Raw genomic sequence first — 12,355 nt, forward strand, 5'->3', positions numbered from 1 at the left:
TGGGCATCAATGATATTTTATCCTTCCAGAGAAAATAATTACAGAATTGGTTATGATTGACAATCTCTAACAGTGATGCCCGTCACCAAAACTCACCCCAAATTCGTTCAATCTCCCTCTCATCTCCAGCCTCAAGACAGTCTTCAAACTAACACCCACCACCTGCAGAGACGCCTTGGCTAGCGTATGCCGCTAGAGGCAAAGACCCAGGGGCAACGAACCAGGCCCCAGGGGGAACACAAAGGCAAGCTTTGCTGGCTGAAAGAATAAGAAGCGGCACACACACTCACACTCACGCACGCGATGTTGACGGAAAAGCCAATGCAGAAAAGAGGCGCTTGTGGCGGCCGCGGCTGGTAATGGACTGGACATTCGTGGGGGGATTGGATCGAGCTTGTCCTCCTCCGCAGTGTCGATCCGATGACATGAACCCCGCCTGCAAGAGTGATGAAGACCGCTGACGACGGGAGACATTGCTTTTGTCAGATATGGAATTCACTTCACAATGGGCATTCTCCAACAAGACTATGGATACGAGCTCTGAGAAGGGATCGTAGAGCTAGGGAGAGCTGCCGAGACACAATCCACTGACCTCTACTGCAGCTATGGAATGAAGTGAATTTCATAGACGATAGACTTGTGGCAAAAGAGACCAAAGCTTCCTTTATTCAACCGTCAAAACCTACACATTAATTAACTTGGTAGCTTAGGTTGTGTTGCATAAGACGGACACCCGCCTAAACACGATGTTAACCTCTACGCAGCTGCAAGCAGCCATATCGTATGAATTAGGTTCGTTGCATATGTATGTGTACAGTGTATGTATGTCTTTGTTCAATTAATGGGTTAAAAGCAAGGGTACGCATACATGGCAAAAAGACGGTAAAGCTCGTGTTGTGTTGTGTTGTGTTGTGTTGTGTTGTGTTGCGTTGTCGTGATGGAAAAAAGCTCCGCTGTTTCAGACAGAGTGGCTCTTCTCTTCCCTTTCCCTTTCAGTTCAGCCTTTTGCGTAAGGCATTGACGAAACGCAAATCATGAAACGTGTAATGGGATGAGAGGATTTAGGCCCTTGCTACTCGGTAGAATATGGATGAATGTCAGTCATGCGAGTCTGAGTGTGCTCTCCATCTGGAGAGTAACCTAACATACAAGTAACACAACGTTGGTTGACTTTTGTTACCATTTGTTTGCTGAGTTGCTGGCTGATATTAGTGTTGTACTTGTGTCTATTTTGGGGTCCCCTCATAAGCCGGGCCTCTCCTTTGTCCAATTCCATCATGAAACCCACGACCCTGAAAATATATTTGATGCACGTGTTAGAAAGGGGTATAGTGGAGTGGACACGATTGCATGGATCGGTTTCGTGAGCAGGGGTCCTCTTGATAGTGACTGGAGCATGCCACAACCACGACCACGTCCCTGGAACTTTCAATCTCCCCATAACATATGAGACGAGACATCTTGAGAGACTGAGAGAGTGTGATATTGGATACACGGCTGACAAGCATAATAAGCATTAATATGTACACGCTCAGCCTTGAACGTTACCATTGCTACTTGCGGAAACTCCATTTGTAACCCTCAAGATTACACAGCCTCGTGATATACTGATAATGGATGGGTTCACCAAGTCAACTCTGATGTGACACGTCTGCTGACTGATCTTCTCTTCCTTGGGTCCGATCACTTCCTTTGACAGCTGACGAGGCATATCTTGAAACTCCCGCTCCATCACCATCGCTTGTTTCAAGTTGTCAACTCTTTCAACTCTTGGGCCACTCACTCTTTCGCTCTTGTTTCCCATTCTAGCATTTTTCGCTCTACTTCCGTCATCTCATTACAAAGCCACGTAGCTTAGAAATACATACTGTACCTTTGCAGATATTGCCCGATCACACAAGAGTTTCATGTTTGATCGTCGGCGTACCCTGCGGCGGCCTTCGACATAACGTTAGTTAGCCCCTTGATCTATCCGTCACTGGTAAGCGCGCCGGTAACTTACACCGGATCACCATATTCGATCTGACAGATGTAACGTTCATACCAAACCAGGCAGTAATAGGTAGGTATATGATCACTCATATATGCTGCTAAAACCGACAAGCTTTCGGTTTCAACACACGACAATGGGTAACTTTCCGTCATGTCACCGCCAAGTTTGTAGGGGCTGCTGACTTGACGTTTCATGACCTGGAGCTATCACCATCAGTGACAAGTCATCATCAACCCGCTTACATATGCTGTATAGGGAAATACTCGCAAGCTAGTCCTTGTTAGATGACTGCATCATTGTATTTATTCCAAATTATCCATGGCTGAGGCACGGGTATAGAACAAAGTCTGGATGAAGCATCTCGAACTTGGAAGTGTCTCGTCACGTCTTCCTTCGAAACTTTATATTAGTGAGAATGATACCAAAACAAAGGCCAAGAGTTTCCAAAATCCAATAAGAGAGAATCACACGGACTCGACGTTGTCAAGTTGCGACAACCTCAGTCGTGGTCGATCATTGGTGGTTCGATTGTTGAATTCGATAATTGTCGGCCGCTGATATTACATGGAATAACCCAGTAATGACCGGCATTTATCAAGATCGTAAGTGGCATTTGACGCAAATCCATCTAAATCTCGTCTTCCAGCCTTTCAGACTTGCACTTTCACAGGCAGGCAAACTCCAAGACAATCTATATCCGGTTTTGGTGATCTGTTCGTAGGTACATCCAATGCCTTTCACAAGATACATTGTCCTGTTGTGACTTGGCCCATCGGAGCCAAATAACTGTGACATACCCATCACATGAATATGATGCAGCTTGAAACGTCAACACGGCCTCACCGTGGCCTTGCTGCAGGTACCGATCGTCCTCATACCTACCGATGCGACCTCTGCACTGGCCTTTCTATCACGTCTCATGCCGCGCCAAAATCAAGAAAAACACTTCGAATTTGGTATGATCTGACCTTGGATTGATTCGATTATAGCGGCCATATGGTATCAAACTTGTATGTCGACTTTTGTCTAACCCGATAACAGAACCTCTGAACGCCCTCAAAGCAGAATTCATGCTTGGCTGAGCCATCTCTCACGCAAGCTCTCACTTCTCAGCCACAAGCTTCCTGACCTTATCCAATAGAATAGAACTCTCCCTGCCAAGCTTCTTGTTTCCATTGCGATCCCTCGTCTTAGCCATGGCCTTCTTGAACTTTTGTCTCTCAGCAATCTTCTGCGCCCTCTCTTCCTGTCTGCGCTCAAACTCCCGCCGCTTCATCTCAGCCTCCTCCTGGCGCTGTGCTGCTTTGGCGAGTTGCTTGTCGTAGTAGCCTGGTCGTCTGGTGCGCCGTCTGTTGCCATCACTAGTAGGCTGGCCGACGGAGTTCTCCTGTGCCTTGGCTTCATCTGCAAGCATAAGCTGTCGTGTGGGATGCATCTCCTCGCCTTCGTCCTCAGGTTGCTTCTCCTCGCTGGCGTCTTCTACAGGAGCCTCATCTTGGACTGGCTCGCTTATCTTTGGTGCTGGTGCATTTTGTTGTTCACGGGCTTTGATCTTCGCGTAGGCCTTCTTGACCTTGGCTTTGTGAATCAACTCCTTCTTGACTTTTGTGACTGTGGTTGAATGTGAGTATGTGAAGTGAATGAAAATTTTTAGAGTGTAAAAGAGGAGAAAGGACAAACCTTTTCGTCGCCAAGGACCGTCTGGCAAATTCTCTGGGCCGACTCTGAAGCCATGCTTAGGCTTCTTTGCCTCCGGGGCAGCATCGTCGCCTTCGTTTTGATGTTTGGGAGCCATGATCGTGGTGTTGTAAGTGTATGAGGATTGTCGTTGATGAGAATTGAACAATGTCTCCACTGTCTTCGGTGAAGGAGTGGGTCCCACGCTGACCGTGACCGACACCGTAAGTAACGGACGGCACTTGTGATTTGTGGATCGGGTTTTCGGAGAGTTTCGGTGGAGCTGCGCCGTAATCTGATCAATAAAGGGTGACAGAAGTTCACACGACTGTCTGTTGTATTAGACTTGACTGCACTTGACTGCACTTGAGTGCTTTGTTTATTTGTTGTGTAATTGACTCAAACGAATACGGCTTGAGGACATCATTGGTCTACAGTTGTAAGTGGGCTGATGGCGGAAGATGCTGGTATAACTGTTTCGGATTGAGGATGCATTGCCAGGTCACGCAAGAGAGAGTTTATGCTACCTCAAGATCGGGTGAATGGTTAGCCTATGGACTGTTGAGCTTCCTATAGAGAGCTCATCAGCAATAACAAGGCACAGCACAGCACAGCACAACACAGCATAGCACAACATGTCTCAGTGTTATGCTCAAAGGTTCTTACTACACGTCAACTCGGCATCACCCATCACACGATTACAGCCAATGCATGTCAGGGATCACTCTAGCAGGCGCTAAACGTCAGGTATCCGCAAGGGGAGTGAGCACTGTAGATTAGCGCGGGTGAAAAGTTTCTTTTTTTGCTGTGCCTTGTGAGCAATAAGTTGAGATGCTTCATCAGAGGCCAAGCCAAAAACGTCGTTAGTTGGATGTGGCATATCTGGGGGCTATCTCCACCTCATGAGCTGAAGGTCACTTGATGGTGTTGAAGATATGAATACCAAGACATGGACCAGCCATCCACAGCAGCAGATATAGTACAACGTTATATCATTCCCGTTAAAGTGCTCTATATGACGAGAGATCTCATAGTGTTGTTCATACAAACAACTCCTCTATAAGGCATCTACTGTATAAGCATAATTGATCAAGGTATGCACATGACTTACTCTCGTGTTAGTCTTTGTTCTAGCGTTAGACTCGTTATGGAATGATTCACACATTCACCGCCATCGGCCCCAGTTGGTGATAGAATTAACGTCGTATCATAACTGCTTGTACCCGTACGGACCTGGACCTATAAACCTAGACCCAGACCCTGGTGATTTCTGCCCGCCTCATCTTTTTGAGTCTCTCCGACTCTCTTTAAACATATGACCTTTCTCTCTCTCTTAACGCAACTCATTTCGTCTACTTATAAGCACCATCTCTTCTTCTTTGCCCTTTCTAGCTCTCTTTGGGGGAAGACGGGACCGCTCAAGACTCACTCCATCGTCAGTGTAACTGTCGTCATATTCGGTGGATGACGTCCCACGATACGATCCCAGATTCCCCATATCCCATACTCATACATACTCAGATTCGCATTCTCTCGACCCACGCCGTGCCTGGCTATTGCTCTAATCCTTCTTGTCGCATGATATATCATTATACACGTCTCTCGGCTCATTAATCAGACCCTTTCTCTACCTTAGCCACGCCCGTTGAATGGCAATATCAGCAACTCCAAAACCCCTGCATCGAATCACCCGCCACCTCTAATAACACCACTTCTCGGCTCTTTCGCCTTTCTTTATTCATGACGGATTATACTAAGAAACTGCACGGCTGCTGTTACAGCTATTCAACATCGCCGTCATGCCTATCTTTCAAGCCGATTTAGACAATCACGAATCTATCGAGCCAGCAGCAGCAGCAGCAGCAGCACCTATTCAAGTCGAAGTACCACGCCCAGCTCCGGAGCTTAGACGTCTTTCGGAGGAGAGTATTCGTACCGAACTTTGCGAAGGGCCTATCTTTGAGAGTCCACCACAATCAAACACCAACAGTCCCGAGAGAACCGAATGTGCTGAGAATGCGATATCGGATCGAGCTTCTCTAATCGAGAGGCTAAAGAGAGCTCAGTCTCCGAACTGGATCCCAAACCGTCATGTGCGTTCTTCCGTTTCTTTGCTGTAGCATCCAGATTCTAACAGTCTCCCACAGTTTGACTCTATTATTCAGCATCAAGCTCCTCCTCCCGAGACAAAGCGACCTCAATCGCCATCCGAGCCTTCACTACTTGCGCCTGCCCAAATCACACCCGAAAAGAACGACTCCCAACCCGATTTCGACAACAGATTACGCGATGGCCTCAGCATCGAGCGACCGAGATCGGCCCTACACAGCGGCAACTTCACTGAGGAGGAAGCAGTAGCCAAGGATCGTGCGGCTCCCAAGAGTAGATATCCTGCACCAGCAGAGACTTCATGGATTGCTACTTCACCACCGAGACACTATACGCCGTTCCAGCACGACAAGGGAATCCCATTTACAGGGAGTGCAGAGAGCTTCCGATCAACTACATCGCCTCTATCCTCATCTCTCTCGTCGAGCTTTGTATATAAGCCACCTACTAGTCCTTTGGTTCAGGCCCAGAGTTCAGAAGAACATGACATGTCTTTACCGAGAGATGGATTTGGATATACTGGGAATAGTCGCTACGTGCCAAACTCTGCTTCTTCCTCACCTTGGATGTCTCCATCGCCGCGATATTCTCTTCCACAGCGTGTGCCCTCATATCGAAGAGAAGCGTTTCCATATCAGGCACATCAACCTCGAAGATCGTTGACTTCAACTCCAAGTTTCATGCAGGCCGGTGCATCTCCACCAACGCCTGCTCTTCTTCGACCACGAAGGTCCTCTCTAGTCGCAGAATCTTCGCCACTTCAGCACGCATCTATGGTTGGTTCGTACGAAGAGAGTATTCTTCGTGGCCGCATGTCTACGACCCCTTCTAAGCCACTCGACTTTGTTGCTCAGATCGGCGTCTTGGGCAAGGGGAAATGCAAGTCCAGTTTGAAGTGCCCGCCACACGTTACTCTTTCATTTCCTGCTGTGTATTACAGCTACAGCAGCACCTCTCATGGCCGATCCAATACGGACGACGGGCCGAGTCCCTATGTCGGTCAGATTGACCTTGAGAACGGTCTTCCTAACCCTGATGATGAACATCGGGCAAAGAAGAAAGCACAAAGCCGATTTGCAGACAGGAAACCCATCGAAGACATGATGGATATCGGTCTTGATAATCAAGGATCTGAACAAATCTCACGCAGAAATTCTCGAGCCAGCCGCAGGTCCGGCTCTGGCTCTGCGAAAGCCCCTCCAGGCGGAAGCTATCGTATTCCGGAGAAGGGGCAGATCCAAATCATTGTCAAGAATCCGAACAAGACTGCCGTCAAGCTGTTCCTGATTCCCTATGACCTGACAGGTATGGAACCAGGTAACAAGACTTTTGTGAGGCAGCGTAGCTACTCGGCTGGTCCTATCATTGAAAACGCCCCCGCAGCTTCTGAAGCAAACACTAGTGATCGTCCTATCTTGAGATATCTCGCTCATTTGCATATTTGCTGCCCTGCCAAAGGACGGTATTACCTTTACAAGAGCATTCGCATTGTCTTTGCGAACCGCGTGCCTGACGGCAAGGAGAAGCTCAGAAACGAAACGACATGGCCAGAACCTCGCTATACCCCTTACAAACCCATTCGTCTGATGCATCCTCCGCTACCTACACATTCTGGCCCTGGAGCTATGCTAGCCGCTGAAAAGGCGTTGCGCAGACGTAGCGTAGGGGTCTCCCCTGGCCCTTCGTCTCAGGCTTTCGATGCCATGGAAAACATGTTTCGAGTCAATAATTCTCCTACTGGCAGCTCTGCAGCGGGTAACACCATGCCACTTGACCCGATTCCTTTCTATCTTCCTGGTCGCGTTCGCACAAGCAGCGATGTTAGTAACAGCACAAGCACAACTGCCGCCCTCGGCAACGACATGCGTTCTCCTGGCTCATCTCAAGCCAGTCGTCCCTCGACCAAGGACTCAACCAATGGTTCACCGTCGGGACATGCACTCTACGAGAAGCTCACTAAAGGCGAACCTGGGTACGGCGGCAATGCCTTCGCTCTCAACAGGCCTGGATCACTTGGTGGTGCTGAAGGTCTACTTTCGCAGCGCTTGCGTTCCCTGGGGGTGAAGCAACCATCGCCTCCAGAGACACCCAATCGGGGTGACATGTCTCCTTAGACAAAAGTTATCAAGTAATTGCATGTTTAAGCATGCCTACCGTACATAAAGCGCCCTCGTTGAAGGGTCTTACTATAACCAAATATCTGTATGTATATTGGATCATAGAGGGTATCGATTGCCCTGGATGGCGTTCTTCGTCTCACCCATCTAATCATTGGATTGGATCAAAGGGACCTGGTCAGGAGTTATATTGCTTTCAAGGCGTTTGGTGTATCTCGATACCAGGCAAAATCTGCCATAGAAGGTTTAGATAGTCAATTGAATCTCTACACACTCACTATACGACTCTGTCGTAATTATTGTGAAAGAGCTGGCAAGAAATTGATCGTAATTAAAGCTTGAAAACAACATGTTGATCATGGCTTGAATTTTCTATTGTTATACAAAAATGGTAGAATCTTTTGGTTTTACACACATAAATCTGTTATACATAATTAATCATCAAACATCTGCCTCCTCAACCGCTCTGCCCGCTTCTTAGCCATTTGCTTGCGGTTCTCTGCTGTGAGTGTCCAGGTCTTTTCCCCATGATGATTTTCATGCGAGTATGGTATCTTGGGCCTCGGCTTCTCACCGTGAACCCTCTGATCGTAGCGATCCCAGAACGCGTTCCAGTAGCTGAAGCGTTCCCGGGCGACCTGGTCGTCTGGTTGCTCAGACCCCATTGCCTTTGCCTCGATTGTGATGTCGCCTGATGGATTGGGAACATCGAGTGCTTGGTCTAGCTCAAAGTTCGCATTGCGTCGAGAATGCCATAAAGCGGCATACCGTCGAACTCTGCTGTGCAGCATTTCCTTCCATGTCTTGTTGTCAATGTCCCTCAGGGGCTCAGATGCCACTCCAAGGTTCTGCTCACGCTTCGTCTCCTTCTGCAACTCTCGGAGCAGGGCCTCCTTGACTTTCAGTAGAGCATGGTAAGACAGACTCTGAAGCACTTTGTCGAGTTCACCAGGCGAAACCTCTTTACCGTTTACGAGATATGCCGTAGGCATCGACTGAATCTCTGATGTGACAAAAGCATGGTGCAGACGTGGGCACTTCTCCTCAAAAGTTGATAGCACGCGAGAGACGTCTGGAGACCAGGCTGCCATCTTACGCATCTCTATCCACTTGTGCTGCAGACGGTAGAGGAGACTGTTGGGTGGTTTCAGGGTACGGGTATTTAGCATCATGAGCGCATTGCGCCGAGGGGTTGCCCAGCCTTGCCACCCTGGCATGAGCATCTTTTCGCACCAGTACGCGGCACGCTCGAATCTGCCCATGTCAGAAAGATCACGGATAATGCGTACCCAGTTTTGCCGGGTCAGCTTGAAACCAGCATCCGTAACCTTATCGACGGTCTTGCTGAGAAGCTCTGGTTCGATCGCCTTCTTGAATGTCGTTGCCACTGCGTCCACAGCACGGGACAGAGAGTACTCGGTACCAGTCAAAATGCCACCACCTGAGCGTTTCCGGCTGGATGCGAAGGCACTTTCCCATGTCTTGTCCCACAGCGAAATGGCCTCACTGTATCTCTGATCGTAGTTAAGCGCGCGTATCAAAGAGGCCATGATATCAGGAGGAAGCTGCTGGTTCTTGAACTGGGGGAAGATTTCAACGAATAGACCCATCAATTCTTCAACGGAACCAAAGTCTCGAAGCTCGGTAAGTAGAGTGATCGCTCGACCGAGGAACTTAGTTTCCGCTCTAAGTCTTGCAAGGTTGCTAGCGTCAGTCGCTTCGATCTCCTCGTCCGGTATGGACTCCTCTGTCGTTTTCGCTGCCGCAACAGCCTTTTCAAAATACGCGACAAATTCCTTGGCCAAATTCTGGGTTCGCTTAACACCAGGTTTCCTCTTTACGGCAGCGGCGACGAGAGCAACCCAAGCACTGAAGGTAACAGGCAAATCTGACTGTTGCATGCGACGGAAAAGACTTTCAACAAGCTCGTACTCTTTATTGCGAGCAGCTGCAGCCATAATGGTAGCAAAATGTGCAGGGGTGACAAGGAACAGCTTCTCCTCAACACCACGCTTCAGTAAATTATAGGCGGGATGGATTTGGTTGACTCGGATAAGCGCCTGGAGAAGAAAGGTGTATGTGTTATCATCCCATTCCACGCCGAATTCTCTCATGCGCTTGAGTAGTTCATAAACCTTGGTGATATTCCCCTCGACGCCGTTGAAGTTGATAAGCTGGTTCCAAATAGCTTCGGATATGAGCTTACGATGGGTCAGCTCAATGCAAAGGCTCTCGGCCTCGGAAAGAAGACCATTCTGGCAGTATGCCACCACCAGAGATAGGCCCATTTCTACAGAGATGGGCACCTCAGCTTGCTGTGATTTGGTGAATAATTCCAGGGTAGTCTCCAAATCACCCCTTTTAGCAGCCATGGCCATGGCGTGTGCATAGGTGTATGCATCCGGCTCATGCTTTTCTGCGATGTCATCAAACAGTTTCATGACAGTATCATAGTCAGTGGTCCTCAGGTGAGCCTTGAGATATGTGTTCCAAGAGTCGAGGTCCGGCTCAACCCCGTATTCATCGGCCATCTTCTCCATCTCTTTCTTTGCATTCTCAAAATCTCCAAGCTGAGCATATACGTTTATTGTGCTTCGGAATCCACGGGGGGACTGAAGCACTTCTGGAAATTCTTCCACGTACTTGGGCCATAACTCTTTGACGGCTCGCACATCGCCCCTCTCTGCGTAGTATTTGAGAAACTTTTCATATCCCCATTGGTTGAGCCCGCCTTTGTAACGAATCCAGTCGTCTTTAATTTCTTCAAGTCTGGCCGACCTCTTTGGGAAGCAAATCTTGAACATGCCACGCAAGACAGTTATCGCAGGCTGCGCATTTGGCAGTTGCCTAAAATTCTGGTAAATAGGAATAAGACGTTCCATGGTAGCCCGACTCTCCTGTTTTACCATCCAGCGATCGATCATGGTGTTGAGGTATGTGTTGTATGCATTTCGATCCTTCAGAGTCTCAAGAATAACCACCGCATGTCTGGGGCGGCACGGTTCTCGTAATGCCATGTTGGCAAAGAACTTGCGGAAAGAGGACAAGGCGAGCGAGGCAACGGGGTCTTCCCTGATTTTCTTAAACTGCTCTGCGCCTTCGCCAACCAGATAGGCTCGAAAGCCGAAGTAGTGAGCTCCTTGTGCAGGAAGAGACGCAAGCTGTTGAAGTCGTGCTAAATCCGGGGCCAGCGCATCGGGCCTTTTCTTAATGCGGTCCTTGTAGAATGAAATCCATACTTCCAAAGCTGCCGCCCATTTTTTCGAGTTGATCGCATCCGCCATTAAGTATTCAAGTCCGCGGTTCAGCCCTCTTGTTTCCAATCCTGTCTTGAAGCACTCCACAGCCGAAGGAAGATCCCCGGACCGTAGAAGCAGGATGATTCCAGCAGTCAAGGTGTCATTATCCCATGACTTTGGCGGGATTTGGCGGAATATTGAGAGGGCTCTTCCTGTCTCAACGATGCTGTGGGAGCGAGACAGATACTGTACTACCTGGCCACGCAGGAAACTTCTTTGGTCATTGTCTAGCACCTGGTACTGGTCCCAAACATCTTGAAAATGGCCACCCTTTCCGTCCAATAGCTGTCGGAGTTTCCGTACTTGCTGCAGCTCTGGCCCAGCTTTGGTGCTCACCGTTGGCTTTCCACCAGGAAACAAGGTTGGGTCCTCCGCTATGTCGGCTATCTCATAACGTTGTGCCGTCTCGTGCGATCGGCCAGGCTGATTAGGAGTCGTCGCTTCGGTCTTTTCGTTATTGTCGTCGGCTTCATTCGTATCGGTCGTGTTCGGAGGTATTATCGATGAGTATGCTCGTCTTGTTGGAACGATTGCTGTCCTTTGCGCATACTGAGAGGTGGGTAGTTCAGGGTAGAGATTGCGTAACAGAGGAAGAGTCGATTTTGGGTAAAGGAAGTCGAGGACCAAGACTGAAGCAAGTAGATTTGACTGTAATTGCTTTGTCTCCGGTTCGGGGGCGGCAGTTTGAGCAGTTCTTACAGAGCCTGGCAAGGAACTGGAAAGGTCGATAGCGGCGGCTCCATGTTGCCAAAAGCCTGTATGTAATCGTCGAGATCGAATCGAAGTCTTGTGAAATACACGCTGGAGACTGCGCGACTCCAGATTCGCAGCTGTTCGCTCGAGCATTGAAGTCAGGGGGATGCTCTGTATTATGTCCAAAGGTTAAGGATAGACGTTGTTCATGCTTGGTGGCAAGTAGACGAAAGGACGGATTCCAATGGCAAAAGCTGAGAGGCAGAAACCCGAATTGGAGTACCTCGAAACTCGAACTGATAAGGAGCGGTCGTATTATACACACGGCAGGGCCGTAGAAGTGAGAAAGAAAAGGTCTATAAATCAACAAAGACTCCAATCGCTATGCACAGTAAAAAAAAAGTTCTAGCTCGGCCCTCACAAAGATTGAAGTCGTTAACATCAGCCGATATCCACCATTGAAAATC

At 48.7% G+C, this 12,355-nt stretch overlaps 3 protein-coding genes across 3 annotated transcripts; 1 reads left to right on the plus strand and 2 right to left on the minus strand.

Annotated features, from left to right (window-relative positions):
* Window positions 1-2,836: 2,836 nt before the first annotated feature.
* Window positions 2,837-4,046, minus strand: FVEG_06158 (hypothetical protein). Its single transcript, XM_018894441.1, has 2 exons — window positions 3,674-4,046; window positions 2,837-3,604 (listed from the first exon to the last, which is right to left on the minus strand). Exons 1-2 carry the CDS (start codon window positions 3,786-3,788, stop codon window positions 3,096-3,098), a joined length of 624 nt encoding a protein of 207 aa, XP_018751525.1. The 5' UTR covers window positions 3,789-4,046; the 3' UTR covers window positions 2,837-3,095.
* Window positions 4,047-4,846: 800 nt separating this feature from the next.
* On the plus strand, window positions 4,847-8,215 carry FVEG_06159 (hypothetical protein). The gene is made up of 2 exons (XM_018894442.1): window positions 4,847-5,763; window positions 5,818-8,215. Exons 1-2 carry the CDS (start codon window positions 5,470-5,472, stop codon window positions 7,891-7,893), a joined length of 2,370 nt encoding a protein of 789 aa, XP_018751526.1. The 5' UTR covers window positions 4,847-5,469; the 3' UTR covers window positions 7,894-8,215.
* FVEG_06160 (hypothetical protein) lies at window positions 8,214-12,273 on the minus strand. The gene has a single exon (XM_018894443.1). It carries the CDS (start codon window positions 12,039-12,041, stop codon window positions 8,331-8,333), a length of 3,711 nt encoding a protein of 1,236 aa, XP_018751527.1. The 5' UTR covers window positions 12,042-12,273; the 3' UTR covers window positions 8,214-8,330.
* Between the last annotated feature and the right edge of the window lie 82 nt (window positions 12,274-12,355).

This window comes from Fusarium verticillioides, chromosome 2 (genome assembly GCF_000149555.1).
Source record: "Fusarium verticillioides 7600 chromosome 2, whole genome shotgun sequence".
Taxonomy (NCBI): domain Eukaryota; kingdom Fungi; phylum Ascomycota; class Sordariomycetes; order Hypocreales; family Nectriaceae; genus Fusarium; species Fusarium verticillioides.

Coding starts and splice junctions, on each gene's coding strand:
- FVEG_06159 (XM_018894442.1), top strand. CDS start 5,470: ATGCCTATCTTTCAAGCCGATTTAGACAATCACGAATCTATCGAGCCA. Junction 5,764..5,817: donor ACTGGATCCCAAACCGTCAT/GTGCGTTCTTCC, acceptor AGTCTCCCACAG/TTTGACTCTATTATTCAGCA.
- FVEG_06158 (XM_018894441.1), bottom strand. CDS start 3,788: ATGGCTCCCAAACATCAAAACGAAGGCGACGATGCTGCCCCGGAGGCA. Junction 3,605..3,673: donor CGGTCCTTGGCGACGAAAAG/GTTTGTCCTTTC, acceptor ATTCAACCACAG/TCACAAAAGTCAAGAAGGAG.
- FVEG_06160 (XM_018894443.1), bottom strand. CDS start 12,041: ATGCTCGAGCGAACAGCTGCGAATCTGGAGTCGCGCAGTCTCCAGCGT.